Below are 21784 nucleotides of genomic sequence, written 5' to 3' on the forward strand. Positions count from 1 at the left end.
ATGACACCCTTTTTAGATATATTAGCTTAGTTTTTGCTACTTAATGCAATAGGAAACTAAAAATAGTTAAAAACAAAAAAATATTTCGTACCAAGGAAATTAGGCAAAATTGACTATTTTTGGCGAAATACCCGGTGTTTATCGAAAACCATGTGAAATAAAAACATTGTGGCAAATGTGTTGTAATTATTTATTACGTGGCTGCGTGGAAGGGATAATATTTTATTGAGATTCCTTTATAATGAGGATCAGTACTGTTGTAGAAAATTCAATAAAACTGGCATCTACGTTAATCTTTAAGACATAAGAAAGATCTTTTTGAATTATCCAAATCGGACCATTACTTACGAAGATATTAAGTAATAAACNAACGGCGATGTCCCGCGTTCCCTCATATCACTCATATGGATCATGGCAGAAACAGTCAGGTTATTAGTGGGTGTAGGGGCTACCCACCTTTTCTGGTAGGAAGAACCCCACATAACCCACTAGCTGCCCCCGCAGCTGGTGGGTATGAAATGTTATGCATTTTCCGGATAAAAAAAGAATAGTTAACAGGAAAAGTTTATTTTGAATAGAACCGATTTGAAAAAATCTCTCACCATTAAAATTCAATTTTTTTTCTGCTGAACATAGGCTGTATGTAAATATTCTCAAAATAGTAAAAAACCTTTGACAATTTACTATTTGATAAAGAATTTACGTATTTATTATTGATTAGGACTAATGTATACCATGATTTATAATTATGGAGTCGGTGTTGGAAGATTTGAAGACTTTATAGTTTCCTTGAGCTGTCACTTGACAGCCTGGCACACTTTTACGATGGTGGATCAAAGTATTTTGGTTTGACTATAGAGCGTGAAAACACGCACACAGTCACAATTATTTTAGTGTGAATAAAAATAGCATCGAAAATACCTAAACTTGACATGCCACGCTAGACGTAAACGCTCTTAAGTTTTTTAAGAATAAGAACTATCATAATATTGTTCTTTTAAAAAAGTATGGATGAAAAAGTTTGTCCAAGAAAAATCAAACTTATGAAGCATCTTAGTTGGGTTTCTTTCATTATAGCTTTGTGCAAGTTTAACAGCCAGTGTTTATTAATTTAGTAATGGAACATGATACGAAATTTTTGAGGCTGTACTTATCATCAAATGGTTTAGTTACGAGATCAATATTATGCCATAAGGCCATAACAGATAAGTATCTGTACATGTATGGGTACAGCCCCGAAAAATTTCGAAAACACACCTGTGTTAGGTAAGTGTAGAGCGACCGTGCGATAGACTATATGGAGTCGTACTTAGGCTCATAACAAAACAACACAACAGAGAGAATTACCAAGTCCAAGTGGACATCTTATAAAAGCAAAACAGATCGAAACAGTTTAATTCCGCCAATGAGAGACGGGGTTATTAAGTGAGGCCGCAGAGAACCTATTACCCAGAGAGCTTTAATGGCCGGCGCAAAACGTGCATATTGCAGGCCCCATCCCCTGATTGGATTCTAAAAACGTATTTGTTCTGCAATCCGATGGCTGGGGATAAAATAAATAAGCGTCACGAGTTTCATTAGGGACAATGCGATTTTTATACTGCACTAGCCTTTGGACGGCACTTTTCTTGCGTGGGCTTTGTTGGTGTGTTAAGTAATTAAGTATAACATGTAGCAGTCTTTACTCGTTACATCGTTATCGAGATCGAAAACGTTGTCATATTTATTTGTGATTTCGTTCGTTCGTTTCAGCCAAATGACGTCCACTGCTGGACAAAGGCCTCCTCTAAGGTTTTCCACAATTTGTGATTTACGAGAATTTAATTACTAATAAAATCCAATAGTTTTTAACTAACTTCAGTCGTTTATTTAATTAGCAAGCCAAGCTCTACTTACAACTTTCTGACCTTACCATTTGATCTAAAATATTGTTAATTATGTGCCAAAGCCTAAGTTCTATGTATAAAATCATTTATCCTCTCCAATTCAATCAAACTGCATTTACGGGTGCGGGGGTGGACGCGTGCGATTGGGTCTTGGCGTCTCGCGTCTGCGTGTTCAGCTTCGGCGGATGAATCGAAATGGTTTAGAACCAATGCTATACAGGGTGGAATTTTTTAATGCCACCTGGAGGGAAAGTATTAATACTGTATATAGAAAATTTTACTCAAAGAAAACATTCCCTCCAGGTGGCATTACAAGATACCCTGTATAGTGGTTAAAGCAGTGCACAGTGGTGTACGACACGGGCAAAGCGAGCCGTTAGAATCGCCCGCGCCACCGTCGCGCCCGTGAAACTCGTTGCATTGTGAACATTCAACAGCGTACGTCAGCTGTTTTGACCAATCGTATCGCAGAATCGATGAAGCGCGTCTGGATTGTAGACGTTAAAAGTTACCGTAATCGGGGCTCTGGCGTACGTACTTTTTGATCTACATGCGCCCGCGCTAGCACCCGCGTCCGCCTCCACTCTCAAATTGGCTTCATACGTAAAGCATGTTAAAGAAATTCATTGCTTTTCAACGATATGAGGAGTGAATAAAGTTCAAATAATGGTGGCAATGATGACATTGCATCTGATATTTTAATGATACTACCAAGCCTGTATGGATTGATAAATTGATAACTGCTTGNAAACTGTGCTATGCCCCCTTTGCTGCCCTCCTATTTGCGTGTTCCCGCCGACGGACAGGCACTTTACGGAGTGCTTCTCCTTCGGCGGTTGGGCGCAGCAACGTCAAGGGACCCGCTGAAAATCAGTGTCGAGGCATTCCCACGGCGTGCCCCGATTAATGCTGAGCGGGCCCCTATTTGACAGCAGGGCACAATGTTTTTCTTTTTGTAATTTGTGTAAATTTTAATGTGATGTCGCCCTTTTTGTCAAATAAAACATTTTATTATTATTATTATTATTAAAATTTATTTATTTATTTATCTAATGAGGCATACCAACAACATTACATACAAAGTAATTATATGAAAATCTTACTTAAAGAAGTTTAGTGTGTATGAATGCCAATAACAGCTTTGGCCAATATATTAATTAATTAATGTAAATAAATCCTATTCGCTGGGTGCGAAGTACTAGGTGGGGGGGACATAATCTATCGCAGCGCTCATGGTGGTCAAAAGTAGAAATAATGTTAGCTCTGTCATCAGATGTATCTGTCAATGGCAAAGCGATTCTACCTATTCTACATAATACATTTTNCCTTTTTTGAAGTCGGTTGAAAAAGTAAAGAAAGCTGCATTAGTTAGAGCAAAATATTGTCACTGATAGCAATACCATGTACCAACTTATCTTTGATATTATAACCGTTTGCCATTTTGATCTTTAAAATAGGGTAAGACATTTGGCAAATTTTAGAGACGTATCATACAAAATACATCAAATTGCTTTTTTATTGATGGTTTCAAAAGTAAGATTTATATCAACCTACAATCCCTACATATTTTCATTATACAGCAAAGTATGAATTTGCTATTAATTAATATGTTGAGTACAAGTATCATTCCTTTGCGTGGAAAAGTTTAAGAAGAATGATTTATTTATTTATTTAATCACCAACAAGGTTACATTGCCGGCCATTTGGTGTAGTGGTTCAGAAGGGACTACTATGCCGAGAGGTCCCGGGTTCGACTCCCGACCGGGCAGAAATTGAAATGATGAATTTTAATTTCTGTGACGGGTCTGGGTGTTACTATGTATAATATGTATGTATTTAAAAAAATATATATAAGTAGTATATCCGTTAAGCTAGCACCCATAACACAAGCATATTAATTGCTTACTTTGGGGCTAGATGGCGCTGTGTGAGATTGTCCAAAGATATTTATTTATTTATTATTTATTTATATGTACGGTTCACAAAAATAACTTACAAAAATGACACTCGTGACTTACAAAAATGATAATGCATGTACTTAATTAACTTAATTATTTTTATACTTTCTGATAGATGCAGCAGAACTGAGAGATTTTATAAAATAGTGGCCTAATTTAAAAAAATATTTTTTTGTCAAACAAATTAAAATTTTATTATAATATCTATATTATTTGTGTGAAAAAAGTTTTTAAGTATGTTTATATCTGTTATCTAGTTCCCATAGTACAAGCTCTGCTTAGTTTAGCACTAGAAGCGCATTGTAAAATGTCCAAGGACTAAATAAATATTATTTAATATAGTCTCTTTAGTTTACTAGTGTTTCAAAGTAAGCGAGTGTGGTAAATTGGTAAGTTACTAAGTTTTACTAACCTCAACAACTTGGTAAAGCGCAAAAAACAATGAAAAGAAACTTACCGTTAGTCATTTTTGGATAGAATCAACGCTATGAAAAGGCAACAACAAAACTTATGATACTAAATATCATAAATAATTCACAATTTAGGAAAATTGTGAAATATTTGTTTGTTGGTAAATAATAAATGTCAAAATTGGAACCGGTTTTTCAACTGTCAGTGTCACGTTGATAATTGTTCCGAATTTTATTCAACAGTAAGATCAAGTAATTTATTACAAATATTATCTCAAAATATCTATAATAAACAACCGAATTATTAATAAATTAGCATACGTTTTCTATTTTATAAAAAAAAATATTCAATTTGAGAATTACGTGAAAATGAACAGAGCAATAAAACAAAACTCAAACTCATACAATATAAGGATGTACGCACATTATTTCTATCGATATTATTACCCGACGGCGCAAGAAGGAGGGTTAGGTTTTTTGTTTTTTTAATTGTAAATGATGGCGATGCGTATTATTTAAAGAAAACTCACAAACAAAAATTCAATGCTATCATAATAGCGGGGTAAAACACGCGCTAGAGGCATGTTTTCCCTACACAACCAACAAAAGCATATTGTCAGCATTCAACAATTTTGTTTAATGTTGAAAATATTTTTCTTCATTGTGTCATAGAATATTTAATTTTATGTAGTTAATAGAATCGGGGTAATTAATTTACAAATGTTTGCATTAATATTTACTCCATTGAAAGAAATACAGTAGGTGTTTATCGAAAACCATGTAGAAAAAAAGCATTGTGCCAAATGTGTTATAATTATTTATTACGTGGCCGCGTGGAAGGGATAATATTTTATTGAGATCTAAAACTACCGATAAGTTGGGATAAACTTATTGCTTCACTATTTGACAGTGACAGACGTCAGTCAGAGTGTATTATATATTCGAATTTCGATTCGTCTCTCTCTCTCACTCAGCTCAGCCAACAGTTTTCTTAAAAATGCAAATGTAGTATTTTTGAACTGTTTTGAAGAATATGAATTAAAAATTTAGTAGACTGAATCGTAATTGAATTAAATTGAACATAACTTTTACTGTGAATGTATTTTTCCTACGTCTACAGTAACAATAAAAGTGCATGACATAATTACGTCCTAAGTTCTTGTAGATAGCAAAGTTCCAAGGTACAAACTTTATCACTTGTAAATAGATCATGAATATGTGTAAAGGCTTAGGTTTATCTACTATTACTTAACTTGCTTTATCTGGTATCTATCTATCGTAATTGTGATAATAATACATACAATATTTCTTAGTGAATAATGAATAACTTTGCATAAACTTTTTAGCTCCTCACAAACTGGGCAGTGCCAGTGGAGTGTAATTGTTTTTTCATACATAAATCGACAAAATGGAACCAAAAAAGAGAGAGTATGTATCGGATGAGCAGCTGAAGCAGTATTTCCCCGATTTACCCACGGGGAAGCTAGATGACTACAGAAAAAAGGCCTCTTTTGATTGGCGTCGTACGAAGTTAGTGTATGATGACCTAGAATCCATTGATTTAAAGGTAAGTTCAGTTTGATTTTAAACCTTTTGTTATTTTAAAATTATAATTTTGGTATCTCACCATTGGTTGTGAAATTAACATCCAACCAAATAAGTTTCGAAATAGGTATTTGTTTTTATTTTCAAAACCCTACAACATTGAGTTGGACCAGTTAAAATTTTTACACAGTGTGACATTTATTTTAATTTCTCTCAATTATCTTTAAAATGTTTTGTAGCATAGAATATGGAAGTTTTTTGAAGAGACCCCAGTTTTCAAACATGCAGACAAATCTGTTTCACTCGATGAAGAGAGGCACATTGCTATCAAACGCATGTACTCTGTCCAAAATGAGGCGTTCCTGCCAATCGATAAAGTGAGTAAACAATGTTTTTGACATAATTTTGAGATGTCCCAAACACACAAGTATAAAAAATTCAGAAGTAATGATGGAGGTGATTGAATTTTGTTTTTAATTACAATTTCAAATAAATTTTCAGTTGGTAATGAACCCACAATGCTACGAAGCTGAAACTGAGGCTATGTTCATGTATGACAGCTCGATGACCGTAAAACTGTCATTGACTTTCCGTATGTGCTCCAACGTTATCCGTGGAAACGGCAGACCAGTTCACTCGCAAATCCTAGACGATCTGGAGTCCGGTGAGATTGGTGGATGCTTTGCGTTGACAGAGGTGGCTCATGGGTCTAACGCTAAAGGGATGAGGACTACAGCCACTTATGTGCCGGAGAAAAAGCAGTTTGTGATCCACACACCAGACTTCGAAGCAGCAAAGTTCTGGGTTGGTTGTTTAGGTAAGTCAAATTTGTTTATAATAAAGAAATATTCAAATAATCATTCCCATAAGAAGAAAAATGCAGACTTATAATTTTATGATATTATAAAATTTGATAGTTAATTAATTAAATAGAAAATCCAGATAAAGCTTTTACTTCCAAATAAGAAACTTTTTCATTATTTTGCTGAGTCATTGTTTGTCTGAGGTATTAGTAGAATTCTAACTAGATACACAAGCAATTTAGCAAATATGTTTTTCTATGAAATTATTGCCATAAAAATATCACTTATTATTATTGTTATCATGGTATTACAAAGTTTTATCATAATATTATAAGCATACTAAATATTTATACCTAATAATTTTATCTCCATGATATCAAAATAGTTAAAGAACACTCAGGGTAAGATAAGCGATATTGGGGGTAAAATTAAAGTTTATATTAAGATAATATTTTTTACACAAACTGGTTATATACTTACTACATACAATTAGGTTAGCTAATTAATAATAGTAGACTAGTTCAACAAAAGCCGCGACATTTGAACTCAGGGCAACAGATAAATGCGTGCGCGCATTATGCGTACGCCTAAGTCATTGACCCACAAGGCTTAGTTTCATTTACATTGCTTTGATTTCATTATTAGTGACTATTTATTTAATTAATAACTTAATTTTGCTATATGTATAAAGGGATAAAATACTATTTATACGTTTGTTTTGGTGTAGGTGTACGCACACCTACTAATCACTCAATCGGTATTTATTTAATCTTATCAAGGAATATTTTTTCTACTTTGCCTGATGCTATGGCATGTGAGAGGTATTGACATGTGTGTGTGAATAATCACACTTCTTGAAAAGTTGTTTAGAACCTGCTGAATGTAATAATAACAAATGACTCCGTCTATTTTGTGCCTGACTTACAGTGGGTTTTTTGCTCTAAGTCGTTTCCACATGATTTTAGTGAACTCATCGTGAAGTTCACTCAAAATCTACAAGCTGAAGTGACGGAAGAGTTATATGGCCTTTACAGAGTTATGGTGGCCCTGGCTTTGGGTTAGGTACTTTTACAATATTCATTTAGGCATATCCAAACTGGAATTATGGTAAATTTATGCAAATCACAAGAATTAAAATTCCATCTGTCATTGTTAACATAACATGACTTTGCCAGTTTGGTAATTAATTTGTTAAAAATAATTATCATGCTACTACGAGTATAGGTACTGTTTAAAAAACGATGCAAGTAAGTACATAATCAAAATCAGAATCAAAATGATTTCATTCAATGAGGGTTTTTCGCGATTGAAAAACCCGCCAGATGGCAATACGTAGACGCGAGGTCCAAATGCTGCATGATTGGTTATTTTTGACATGACATTGACAGATATGTCAAAATCCACCAATCACGCAGCAGTCAGACCCCACATCCACGTCCCGCCATCTGGCGGATTTTTCAATCGCGAAAACCCTCATTTAGACCACTAGTGGCAGTTATGAACGTCAAAATACAGTAAATAAAAAAAGGTAGCCCATAAATATGCGGCATAAAAGCCAAAAAGAATTAGGTATACATACATACTACTTGTAAATAGTAAACTTACTTGATTTTAATTTATACTAGACTGCTAAGTTTTAAGTTAGAGGTCGAGAGTTTGATCCCTGCACAAAATATTATTTCTGTGCATGAACAAATTGTCTGTTTGTATTGTTCTGGGTTTTTCTGTTTATTTAAGAAATGTAGATATGCTTAAATTACCTGTTTTTTTGCATATAAACGTAACTAGTACACTATGCGTGAATTTGATTCTTTGATAAAATCAGATAGTGTAAACATGCACTTCATTTCGTTTTGCCATGCATCGCTCATACTTCCTTGCGCATGTTCATGCTTGTGTCCGATTAAGTTTGCGCAGTGTAACTGTGCCATTATGTAGCAACAAATATGAAAAGAGATAATGACAGACGAATGACAATATTTTTACAGGCAAATGCGCGACCCACGCGATTCTCTACGCGATGTTATACTCCAAGGGAAAGAACCACGGCCTCCACATGTTTGTGGTGCCGATCAGGGACCCGAAGACCTTGAAGCCTTATCCTGGAGTGACTGTTGGGGACATCGGAGAGAAGATCGGGCTTAATGGGATTGACAATGGGTGAGAGATAACTTAAAAATGAAATTCCCACCTCTCGTTCCCACCGCTGCAACTCCTGTGTAGCCAGGATCTACAGCTTGACCGCCAATAAAAACCCAATCAGTGAAGGATAACTGTTAATAAGAGTCTTGGACTAGATTTAGCTTTGTGCAAACTTGCTCCATCATGAACGGCCAAAGACGCCATATTATTTATGGTAGCCAGTTTATAAGGATGCGCCATAATTTATATCTATCTATGCTCTGTTCAAATATTGGATTTTGGACCACTACATTAATATTTCCTTTAAAGACCAGAAAACCTATTATTCTGTATTTCATGTCAACTGTCTAATAATGCATCTTGCTTGCGATACTCATTTAAAATGCTAATAAGTAAGGTAATTGACACAGATGAACTCTAAATAAGACATTTGAATACTAAATGACATTTCCAAATTATTTAACATGCAAAATTATGCTAATTTTGTATTATTTGTAGGAACTAGCGGCCGCCCGCGACTTCGTGCGCGTGGACCCCGTTTTACCCCATTGGGAGTTGAATTGTGCAAAATCCCGTCTTATTGAGTCCCATAACCCTCATGCAAAATTTGAGACTCCTAGCACTTGTAGTTTCTGAGATTTCCTGATGAGTGAGTCAGTCGGTGACCTTTCGCTTTTATACATAACTAGCTTTCCGCCCGCGGCTTCGCCCGCGTGGAATTTAGTCTGTCACAGAAAAACTATCGTGCGCGTCCCTGTTTCAAAAACCAGAATAAAAATTATCCTATGTCCTTTCCCGGAACTCAAACTATCTCTATGCCAAATTTCATCAATATCGGTTCAGTGGTTTAGGCGTGAAAGACAGACAGATAGACAGAGTTGCTTTCGCATTTATAATATTAGTATAGATGTAATGTAATTGTAGGTTTGTGATGTTCGACAACTACCACGTGTCCAAAGACGCGGCGTTGGACAAGCTGGGCGGCGTGGACGACGATGGGAACTACATGACGCCCTTCAAGGACCCCAACAAGAGGTTTGGGGCTTCCATGGGTATTCTGTCAGGTAAGATTTGTAACTATAGATCTAGCGCCTAACTCAGTTAGTGCCTGAGGTATGGGAGCGACACGAGAGGGATGACATTAAATAATAAAAAAAAATAAATAATAAAAATCTTTATTTTTCTCCACAATCTAACTGACATAAAAGTATTACAATAAAAATAGTACATCATGTATATAATAGATTGTGAGAGACTGGTGTCTGAGCTAGGCGAGGAGCCTGTGTTACAGAGACCAGTACTCTCATCTCTCGGAGGATCCGTTTGTACATACAATGTTAGAAACACGCAAAAAAGTCTACAAAATTGGAGATAAAAACTTACGAATTACAAAATATAGCACTCTAAGAAATGTTTGAGATCGCGCTTGTGTGAGTGTGTGTGTGTGTGTGTGTGTGTGTGNGACCTATATTTCAATTAGCTTGTTGCTTCGAAATCATTGATGAGTTAGTCAATTGTGTTGGTAATATACGACATTAGGCCTCCCCAAGCCGTTTGGCCAGTATGGAGAGTGTAGGCCAAATTCTCCATTTGTCTCTATCAAATAAAAGAGACTTGTGCTCTTGCAATGTACTAAATGACTCGACAATGATCATACAACAGGTGTATAAGTTTATTGGTGGTGTCAAGTACAAGTTATTTTTTCCCACCTCTCGTTCCCACCACTGCAACTCCTGTGTAGCCAGGATCTACAGCTTGACCGCCACAAAAACCCAACCAATGAAGGTCAAGTTTGTCCCGGGGGAAAGTTAAACTGTCATTGGACCCGCAACTAAATTAATCAGAAGAACATAGGAGGAGTTCGAAATTAAGGTTCGACTTCCTAAGTACAAGTTAATGAACTTGATGTTGTACTTTTATAGGTGGGCGAGTGCACATCACGACGATATCCACCGCATACCTTCAGAAGGCAATAGTGATTGCCACCAGATACTCTGCTGTTCGAAGACAGTTCGGTCCTGATGACAGCTCCGAAGAAATGCCGGTGTTGGAGTATCAGCAACAGGTGAGATATAGAGCTACTTTTCAACAGCCAACTACCGTCGAATATAACAGTTCAGTTAAGTATTTACATTTAGAGTAGGCGCACACCGTTGATTTTTAGTTGGCCGATAGTTGTGCCCGATTTCAAATTGTATGAAGAATCGGCCAAATCGAATCTGCGTAGTGTGCGCACTTCCATACATGCCCATACTGATCAACAGCCCGACTAAACTATCGGCCGACGAAAAATCAACGGTGTGCGCCTACTCTTACTGTCGAGGTCTCTCGAGAAAAATTGTGTAATGTGTATTGTTAGTTAGCACACCTCGTTTTTTTTGTTTCTGGCAACCCGTTTCCATAAGTGTTGCCTATTGAAAAACACTTAACATTGTTCTACTGGATTGCAAATATTCACCAGTTGAAAATAAATGTTTATTTCAATTGTTACTTGCATTTCAGCAAATAAGACTTCTGCCATACTTGGCATCCACGTACGCGATGCGTATATTCTGCAACTGGTTCAGCGAGGCGCATGTCACCATGGTCATCAACGGGTATGCTGGTGAGTGTTTCAAATACACACTTAAAAAAAACTTGTGAAAGACTGTTCGTAAGTAGAGAGGTTAGCGTTTGGTGATTGCGTTAAAATAATCTCTTTCCGCTTTCAGGCGCAGACGACAACGCGGCCAACCGCGGCGTGGAGATGCACGCGCTATCGTCGGCGGTGAAGCCGGTGTTCGGGTGGGCCGCACGCGATGGCATCCAGAACTGCCGCGAGTGCTGCGGCGGGCACGGATACTTGAAAGGTAATAAGTCTGTTAAGCAGTTTTACTGAGTATTAGGTAACCTGCTGCTCTGAAGACACGATCTCTTCCAGACTACTTCTTTTCTTCTTTTCAGAAAGTTTAAATTGATATAGGGTCTATTCGAACACTGCCTGATTGAAGATTCAAGAAACTTGTAGGGATTTTTGTATGATACTAAACTTATCTCAAACTAGTCTTAGCTTAGTTAGACCACTACCAATAGAGGCAGTACACCTTTTCAAGTTTTAAAATTAGGCTAACAATAAGAGAGACCTTTCTACTGTTGCTAGCATAAATACACCGTACCAAATTGTATTATTGATGAACTAATATTTGACTGTTTCCCCAGCCGCGGGCATCGGCGACCTTCGCAACGATAACGACGCGAACTGCACTTACGAGGGCGAGAACAGTTTACTTCTGCAGCAGACCAGCCGCTGGCTGCTTTCTGTTTGGGCGGCGCGGGGTCGCATCAACCCCGCGGATTACCCGTACGGGACACTGACGTTCCTGAACGGAGCTGATAAGGTGTTAGCGGATAAATGCAGATGGAGCTCCACGAAGGAAATGGTGGACCCTGCCAGTGAGTATCTTTTAGTATTACAGCAACTAGACTAGACCGTTAATAGTTCTCAACCCCGCCTAATACCCGTACGGGACGCTATCGTTCCTTAAACGGGCTGGCAGAGTCATCATCAACATTTCAGCCACAGGACATCCACTGCTGAACATAGGCCTCCTTAAATGATTTCCATGTTGCCCGGTTGGAAGCGACCTGCATGCTTTATACCTTTATGAGGTTGTCGCTCTACCTTATGGGTGGACCTCTCACGCTGCGTTTTCTGGTATGCGGCCTCCACTCCAGAATCTTGCTGCTCCATTGGCCGTCAGTTCTGCGCACTATGTGTCCTGCCACTTCTTCTTACTAATCCGTCATGATGATGATGATTAAAACTCATTTATTTATGCAAATAGGCTTTAAAAAAGCACTTTTACACGTCCCAGTATTAACCCATTTATTNAAAAAATCAACGGTGTGCGCCTACTCTTACTGTCGAAGTCTCTCGAGAAAAATTGTCTAATGTAAAATAATAATAATAATGTTTCCATAAGTGTTGCCTATTGAAAAACACTTAAAATTGTTCTACTGGATTGCAAATATTCACCAGTTGAAAATAAATGTTTATTTCAATTGTTACTTGCATTTCAGCAAATAAGACTTCTGCCATACTTGGCATCCACGTACGCGATGCGTATATTCTGCAACTGGTTCAGCGAGGCGCATGTCACCATGGTCATCAACGGGTATGCTGGTAAGTGTTTCAAATACACACTTAATAAAAATACAATCAGTGATAGACTGTTCATATCTAAGTAGGGAGGTTAGCGTTTGGTGATTGCGTTAAAATAATCTCTTTCCGCTTTCAGGCGCAGACGACAACGCGGCAAACCGCGGCGTGGAGATGCACGCGCTATCGTCGGCCGTCAAGCCGGTGTTCGGGTGGGCCGCGCGCGATGGAATCCAGAACTGTCGCGAGTGCTGCGGCGGGCACGGATACTTGAAAGGTAAACTTCGACTTCTATATTGGAAACTACTTTGGCACTGACAAGAGCCGTTTGATAGAAACAGGATAGTGCCTAGCCCTGACAAAGAGTTGATTGTTGCAATCACTTCACTGAAGTACGAAACACAGAAACAAGATGATAGACGGGCCAAGAATTGAAATCGGTTAAATATCACCCAGTGAGATAATAACTATGTGGTTCCGGCAGAGCAGAAATAGCCTTCCATTTCCTTAGAACTTGTATTATTCCCGTGGACGTTGTAAGAGGCGACTAATGAACAAATATGCCATCAGGCCTCCCTAAACTCGTCTGGCCAGAGTGGGGAGTGTAGCAGCAATCAAATAATGTACTACACTCTTCCATTTGTTTCTGGTAAATAAGAGATGGTGCACTGAATGTCCTGATGGTGATGATGATTTTTCTGCATTGTAAATTACATCATCTCAGCCATAGGTCACCCACTGCTGAACATAGGCCTCCCCCAATGCGTACGGGACGCTATCGTTCCTTAAACGGGCTGGCAGGAGTCATCATCAACATTTCAGCCACAGGACGTCCACTGCTGAACATAGGCATCCTTAAATGATTTCCATGTTGCTCAGTTGGTAGCGGCCTGCGTCCAGCGCTTTCCTGCTACCTTTATGATGTCGTCGGTCCACCTTGTGGGTGGACGTCCCACGCTGCGTTTTCCGGTACGCCGCCTCCACTCCAGAACCTTGCTGCCCCATCGGCCGTCAGTTCTGCGTACTATGTGCCCTGCTCATTGTCACTTCAGTTTGCTAATCCGTCGGGCTATGTCTGCGACTTTAGTTCGTTTACGTGTAAATTACATAGATGATATGAAATTGTTTTCTTGTAAATATTTAATTTTCTTCGATCCCAGCTGCGGGCATCGGCGACCTTCGCAACGATAACGACGCGAACTGCACTTACGAGGGCGAGAACAGCTTACTTCTGCAGCAGACCAGCCGCTGGCTGCTTTCTGTATGGGCGGCGCGGGGTCGGATCAACCCCGCGGATTACCCGTACGGGACACTGACGTTCCTGAACGGAGCTGATAAAGTGTTAGCGGACAAGTGTCGCTGGAGCAGTACGAAGGAGATGGTGGACCCTGCCAGTGAGTATTCCGTATTACAGCACAGTTACCGTTAATAGTTCTCAACCCCGTCTAATACCCGTACGGGACGCTATCGTTCCTTAAACGGGCTGGCAGGAGTCATCATCAACATTTCAGCCACAGGACGTCCACTGCTGAACATAGGCATCCTTAAATGATTTCCATGTTGCCCGGTTGGAAGCGACCTGCATGCTTTATACCTTTATGAGGTTGTCGCTCTACCTTATGGGTGGACCTCTCACGCTGCGTTTTCTGGTATGCGGCCTCCACTCCAGAATCTTGCTGCTCCATTGGCCGTCAGTTCTGCGCACTATGTGTCCTGCTACTTCTGCTTACTAATCCGTCATGATGATGATGATTAAAACTCATTTATTTATGCAAATAGGCTTTAAAAAAGCACTTTTACACGTCCCAGTATTAACTCATTTATTAGTTAGTTAGATTAGATCTCGTAAAGATACATTTTCTCACGCATGCGGTTTGATTCAAGTTCAAACGTTTAAGAGTCTTGGTTACAACCAATTGGTGTACAACCAATGTGTGTTACCAGTGACAACTTATGGCTCGGAAACGTGGCCTCTCACTATGGGCCTTATAAAGAAGCTCAAAGTTGCACAGCGTGCTATGGAGAGGGCTATGCTTGGTGTTTCCTTGCGAGATCGAATCAGAAATGAGGAGATCCGTAAACGAACCAAAGTCGCTGACATAGCCCGACGGATTAGCAAGCTGAAATGGCAATAGGCAGGGCACATAGTACGCAGAACTGACGGCCAATGGGGCAGAAAGGTTCTGAAATGGAGGCCGCGTACCGGAAAACGCAGCGTGAGACGTCCACCTACAAGGTGGACCGACGACATCGTAAAGGTAGCAGGGAAGCGCTGGACGCAGGCCGCTACCAATCGATCAACATGGAAAGCATTGGGGGAGGCCTATGTTCAGCAGTGGACGTCCTATGGCTGAAATGATGATGATGATGATGATGAAGAGTCTTGGTTTGTGACAATAATGTATTTCTTACAGACCTAGTGTACATGTACAAATGGTTGACGGCGTTCACTCTGAAGCAAACTGCGGAGAAAACCGAGCGTCTCAAGAAGGCGGGCAAGGATGACTTCCAGACCAGGAACGAGACGCAGTCATACAACGCGGTGGCGCTGTCCATCGTTTATGGAGAGGTACGAGTCATGAGAGAGAATGCCTTTGTCGTAGGGATCTAGGGTCACAAAAAGAAGCTGTGACGTCATATACCCAATGTGACGTCATTTTTGCCACAAAAAAGGTGATTATGACTAGAGAAAACTTTGTAAATTGACTGGTTGTTCTAGATTTTTAGATCTGATGGGTAGATAAAAACACCTTAAATATACCTTTCAGTCAGATTAATTAATGGTATGGCTACAAGACTATTCCCATTTCCCAAATTTCGTTCCCACCGCTGCTACTTCTGTGTAGTAGCCAGGGTCTACAGGTTGACCAATAAAAATCCAACCACGTTTGTCACGGGGTTTGTTTTTGTCTAAAGTCTGGTCTGCGAGCACGTAGAATTTTGTCAAAATTCGATGTGCTCGCAGACCAGACTTTAGACAAAATGACCCCAAGCTACCCATCCTTATCACTCGCGCGTAATTATGTTGCTATTGCGCTCGCACACTCACTGCGGGCGACGGTCGCACAGTCGCGACAGCAATATAATTACGCGCGAGCGATAAGGATGGGTAGCTTGGGGTCATTGGACAAAATTCTATGTGCTCAGAGACCGGGCTTTAGCTATACTCGACGCTAAGACTCCTGGCAGGCGGTGCCATAAGTAATTTTTAAGACAGAGAAGCACACTCACCAATATTTTATTAAATAACGTAATATAAACAGCGCTATGCTTGCCTCTGTGTGACGTCACCCATAGTGTGAGTGCAATAGAAAAAGTGTTATGCACTGTCTCATTATTACACCGCCTGCCACGAGTCTTTGCGCCGAGTATAGCTGTAGCTTCAAATAAGCTGGACATAAGGAAGTTTCAATCCAAAGAATTTAAGTAAGTGAATCTTTAATTTCAGAACGCCATCCTCAATCACTTCTACAAGACAGTGCTGGAGTTCGAAGACGTCAAGTGCAAGAACGTTCTGCTGAAACTCGTCTCTCTGTACGGCGCTTTCATCCTTGAGAAACATCTGGCGACGTTGTACATTGTAAGTAGAACAGTTATGTACTTATTTATAGTGATTTGATGATTGAATATAAAGGTGTATTGTGTCATCTTCTGTAGTTGTAATTGGCGCCCTCTTGTAATAATAATGACTGTCTGTCGATAGAGTCAAAATCACATAATACATAATCAACATACTACCAACTACTAAAAAAGTGCTGCCAACTGCACAAAATCACACATTACTATAGCGCATAACTGAGTCTGTTCCTGTGGTATTTTTATTTTGTGTGACGTTACAGAGCAGTCATGTCATAAATATCTAAATCACAACTGAAGTCTTGCTGACGTATTAAAAACAACTTTCCGCACCGCTCTACTACTACAGAAACTGAATCAGTTCACCGTGACAGTATCTTTCTCCATAGATAAGAATGAGTACTACGTTGTCTCTCTTTTTCTCTTTATAAAAGTGTAAAAGAGGAAGATATATTGGTCACACATTGCACGGTACCGTGTAATTAGAGATCAGAAAATGGCACTTTGTGTTATTGCTCCTTACAGGTCACATTCTATAAATTTTCAATTTTTCAGGGTGGTTTCCTATCCGGCTCGCAAGGCGTGTTACTCCGCGAAGGCATTCTGGAGCTGTGTGCTGCCATCTGCCCAGAGGCCGTGGCGCTGGCCGATACATTGGCGCCGCCCGACTTCTGTCTGAAGTCTGTGCTGGGACAGTCTGATGGGGAGGTGAGTTTCAGACCATAGTTATTGAGATATTTTAGATCTAAAGCAATGAAGGCTATCGTTGGCACCACTGGCGATTGACATGACCCTACTCTACAGTGGCGCCATCTTGGTGAGTGTAAATGCGATAGTCCTACCGCTTCAGCGCTCGCCAGTTGGCGCTACTGTCTTCGCCACTAAAGCCCGGTCCGTGAGCACGTAGAATTTTGTCCAATGACCCCTAGCTACCCATCCTTATCGCTCGCGCGTAGTTAGCTTGGGGTCAATGGACAAAATTCTACATGCTCACAGACCAGACTATAGCAAGTGACACTGACAGGGATAGACAGACCTTACTGTACAACAGCGGTGCCAACTATTAAGCGATAGCCCTCATTCCATCTATCCATTTTTTTTAACTCGCAACCAAGTAGCTCTTGGCCCGCATCTGACCTGATAGTAAGTGATCGGGCCGAAGGTGAAGCGAGCTTCGCCTGGAATCATTAACTACAGAAGAAGTGACTATCTTACCTCCAACTGCCGGAACAATCGTTATAGCGACAGACTAAATATCACTGATCACATCTTACCATCTACCACTACCACCGTAGCTAACCAGGTGGAGTTAGAACAAACCCTAAAACTAAGCCGAGCAGAAGATTTTACCCCCACTGGGAATCTAACCTGGTGTCTCTGGGTCTGAGTTGTTCTCACTAGAGTATAGATACAGTTAATTCTTTAATTTATTACTTTAAATAATAACACGAGATCGAATCAGAAATGAGGAGATCCGTAAACCTACTAAAGTCGCTGACATAGCCCGACGGATTAGCAAGCTGAAGTGGCATGGGCAGGGCACATAGTACGCAGAACTGACGGCCGATGGGGCAGCAAGGTTCTGGAATGGAGGCCGCGTACCAGAAAATGCAGCGACCTGATAAAGGTAGCAGGAAGGCGCTGGATGCAGGCCGCTACCAACCGTGCGATGTGAAAGTCATTGGGGGAGGCCTATGTTCAGCAGTGGATTGGATTCTGTATCTTTCATTTATATGCGGCGGAACACAGCTCATCTATTACAAAAAATGTATGACCCGACTTATGTATTTACCTGTGATTTCACAATAAAACAATTTGAATTTGGACGTCCTGTGGCTGAAATGATGATGATGACGATGAAATAATAACAACCGCTTGTTCCAGGCCTACAAGCACATCCAGAGCAGCGTGATGACGTACCCTGAGTCCATGAGCCGGCCCGCCTGGTGGCGTGACGTCATCCACTGGCGCACCTACGTTCCCTCCAAACTGTAAAGTCCTCTTTTTATACTAGCCAACTGGTATTAACCTGTCAGCTGTCGGTTTAGACATTTTACTGAGATACTAAGATGTGACGTCACGCCTTAAGAGACGTAGTATTGCCAGTCTTAAAATAAAACAGAGTTCCTTCTATTCTTACGATGGAAAAGAAAATGTTGCATAATAGTATACTTCATTTTGCTCTCGTGGCTGTTATATGAGTACTTTGTAGAAATATAAATAAATTTCTTTAAGATAAATCACGATGTATACAGGGTGTATTTTGTACTACATTTGCTGACGTACTCGATATTAATCACCTCGATAAAATCATATAGGCGTGGCGTAAAATCCTACTATTATTTTTCATATTAAAATCGGTCGAATCAAACCTACTTTTCTTAATTGAAGTTTAAAAATGTTCCTTGTCATCACAATAAACATTCCTAATGTATTGCCAGTAATATAAGAATATAACAATTATATTATAATTGTTAGTTAATTAGTAATAAGTACTGTGAGTTTTACGTATGACGTTTTAGAATTACCAAAATTCTTAATATTGAATTTATTACTTAAATAAATCATATATTTATTATAAGAACAAATATTTAGTCTCGTAAATCTTTTAGAATGTTTTAAAAAATTGGAAAGTAATTTTATATTAAAGTACATAATGTGTAAGCATAAATGAGTTATTGGAAAGATACAATGTGAATAGAAATCAAAACGTCATTGTATATTTTTGTATATGTATAATATAGAGAATGTAATGAACAATTAACTGCAAAGTATTACGAAGTACTTTTCTACATTACTGTAAAAGTTTGCGTTTTTCCCTTACAGTTTGTATAATAATGATGGTGCATGGTTATTGTTACTGAGTATTTTTAAATCAGAATAACATTTTAAGTGATATATTTATAGTGATATTGAATTGTTATTGTTTAATACAAATATATTTTTACAAATGTACAATATTTATACAGGGGTTTTTGTAATAAAATATTTTATTTTACATAGTTTAGTTTTTTCTTTATCGCCTAATACAAAAAGAAGTTTTTGGATATTGAGCACACAATCTTCTCTTACATAATTATAGTTTAAATTCAAGCATGTTACGTTTTTGTACCTGATATTTTTCCTAAAAATATTTTGAGGAATCCTATTACGTTCCCAATTTTAAGCTTGTGCTTGGCCAAAGCCCTAATAAAATATTCACTCAACTAATTTGGGTACATTCAAAATACAAGCTTAGCTCCGATTGGGTTTGCATGTTACATGAGCGTGTCAATCAGTCGGCCAAACAGCTGTGGTAAAGAGTACTTGCTTATTCCTTTTTTACCCTGAGAAGCGGCGAGCAAAGATGTTCAAGGCGGTATTTTTAAGCGTTCTTTTTGCCAGGTAAGTGACTCATTATGTAAATAAATTATTATATTCAGAAAGCACCTTAGATTAATTAAGACAAATTAACGTCCTACTAGTCCTATACCGGCCGAGGGACTGTAAAACAACAGGATGTCCTTACAGTCTTGACTTTTGACCCATATGTCAAAAAACTTTCAGCAAGAAAGATCTGCTTACTGCTTTTCACAATTATTTCCTAAATCCTCTCATAACTTGGTTGTGGTTGCCATTGGTGGTTGCATGAAATTTTTGAAAGATCACTCAGTCCGCACGCACATAATGAAATTGACCAATGATCCTTCTAATATTATAGGTAAATGCGAAAGTTTGGATGTCATGATGTCTGGATGTTTGGATGTCTGGATGTTTTCTTACTCTTTCACGCAAAAACTACTGAACGGATTTTGTTGAAACTTTACAGTTTTACTGTTTATAACCCAGATTAACATAATTAGGCTATAATTTATGACGATCTGTGACATAATAAATTTCACGCGGGTGAAACCGCGGGCAAAAGCTAGTATCACTATAAAACCTTGTGTACTGCTGTCCCACTATTATTGTGACATTAATATTCCCACAGATTCTAATCCAAATCTGTGATTCTTCACCAATTCCAGCGCTGCTGCAGACTTGTCCCCCATCCTTAGAAGCCTGAACGAGCGCAAGGATCTGGAGCTGATCCTCGTCGACCTGCTCAACGGGCTGTCTCGCCAAGAGGACATCACTTGCGTAGCCATCATTTGTGATGTGGTCTACTTGAATGTGTTTGAAGGCAGCCTGTTTAGGCGGACTGCGGCTGTGCCGTATGTTATGGTAAGTGTAGCATAATATGCGGGAATCTATGTCCCGTTTATGCGGGACATTCAGAACTAAATCCCACATCTTGTTTACTACCATTTTGAGTTCCCGTAGGTAAAGCTACCTAAAGCCTGTGCGACGGGCGCCCGCAGTGAGTATGCGAGCGCGACAGCAACATAATTACGCGCGAGCGATAAGGATGGGTAGCTTGGGGTCATTGGACAAAATTCTACGTGCTCACGGACCAGGCTTTACATCATAATAATGTGTCTTTTGTACCTATTAAGTATGGATGGGATCTTATGTAAAAGCACGTTTTATTTTTAGATCGTCGTAGAAGAATACGAAGATCTGCTCTCTCCTAATTTCGACACATTGGAATCCTTAAGAGAAACCAGGAAAGATGGATGCAATATCTACGTTATTCTACTTGCTAATGGTATTCAGACGTCGCGGCTGCTTCGGTTTGGTGATAGGTAACATCTTTCTTTATATGTTTCTCGAATAAGTACGAGGGCGGCACTGAAAATTTCGGGAATCAAGGAAGTGAAACAACATTACTATTTAAAAATGTATTTATTGCTTTTTAAAGTATTCTCCGCGAAATTTGACACATTTTTACATACACGAAACCACAGATATGGATAGATGCAGCATGTGTCAAAAATTGTATGAAGCCGAGCGTGCCACTTTTTAAACGTCATTAGTGTCATTTTAGCGAATTTTAGTGATTGCCGCAACGTAAAAGTAATCGTATCATCGTACTGCATTCGCAAAGTCATCGAATGATATCGTGTGACTCGATTCAAAAATTAATTAATTCCGATAAAACTGATATTTTGTTAAATTTATAGCTAGTCTGACTGTGGATTAAAATATTTTTTTTGCGGTAGACGTTATTCTACAATTCTACATTATTAATTTGCAAATAACATTTTTGTTGTGCCTAATGTTTATGAAAGTAATGATCGTTATTCCATTATGTTAAATAGTACTACTAGTAATTCATAAGTAATTCATAAGTAAATGACCTAGTTTCATAAAATAAAGACTATTTTACTCAAGCTTTTTAATTTTAACAAATGTAAAAATGCGTAGTTTTGCCAATACGTTTTCTTTCATAAAGCTAAGTCAGGTA

The 21784-nt window shown here is 38.9% G+C and overlaps 1 protein-coding gene across 3 annotated transcripts in view; it reads left to right on the forward strand.

The window, feature by feature from the left end:
- The first annotated feature begins 5193 nt into the window (after nt 1-5193).
- Nucleotides 5194-21784, forward strand: part of Acox3 (Acyl-CoA oxidase 3) — a 20468-nt gene continuing 3877 nt past the window's right edge. Inside the window, exons 1-14 of one of the 3 annotated variants that reach the window (XM_028312200.1) lie at nt 5195-5435; nt 5601-5821; nt 6039-6176; nt 6301-6616; nt 8591-8762; nt 9669-9808; nt 10667-10809; nt 11247-11349; nt 11456-11593; nt 11943-12176; nt 15297-15451; nt 16331-16462; nt 17014-17166; nt 18343-18440. In XM_028312200.1, coding sequence (XP_028168001.1) covers nt 5663-5821; nt 6039-6176; nt 6301-6616; nt 8591-8762; nt 9669-9808; nt 10667-10809; nt 11247-11349; nt 11456-11593; nt 11943-12176; nt 15297-15451; nt 16331-16462; nt 17014-17166; nt 18343-18440 — 2081 coding nt within the window. In that variant the 5' untranslated portion in view covers nt 5195-5435; nt 5601-5662. Of the gene's footprint in view, nt 5520-5600; nt 5822-6038; nt 6177-6300; nt 6617-8590; nt 8763-9668; nt 9809-10666; nt 10810-11246; nt 11350-11455; nt 11594-11942; nt 12177-15296; nt 15452-16330; nt 16463-17013; nt 17167-18342; nt 18463-21784 lie in introns of those variants that run through there. The other 2 variants (XM_028312199.1, XM_028312201.1) reach the window with 2 other exon arrangements.

Source organism: Ostrinia furnacalis, unplaced genomic scaffold (genome assembly GCF_004193835.3).
Source record: "Ostrinia furnacalis isolate ACB-3 unplaced genomic scaffold, ASM419383v2 OfSCF3837, whole genome shotgun sequence".
Lineage (NCBI taxonomy): Eukaryota > Metazoa > Arthropoda > Insecta > Lepidoptera > Crambidae > Ostrinia > Ostrinia furnacalis.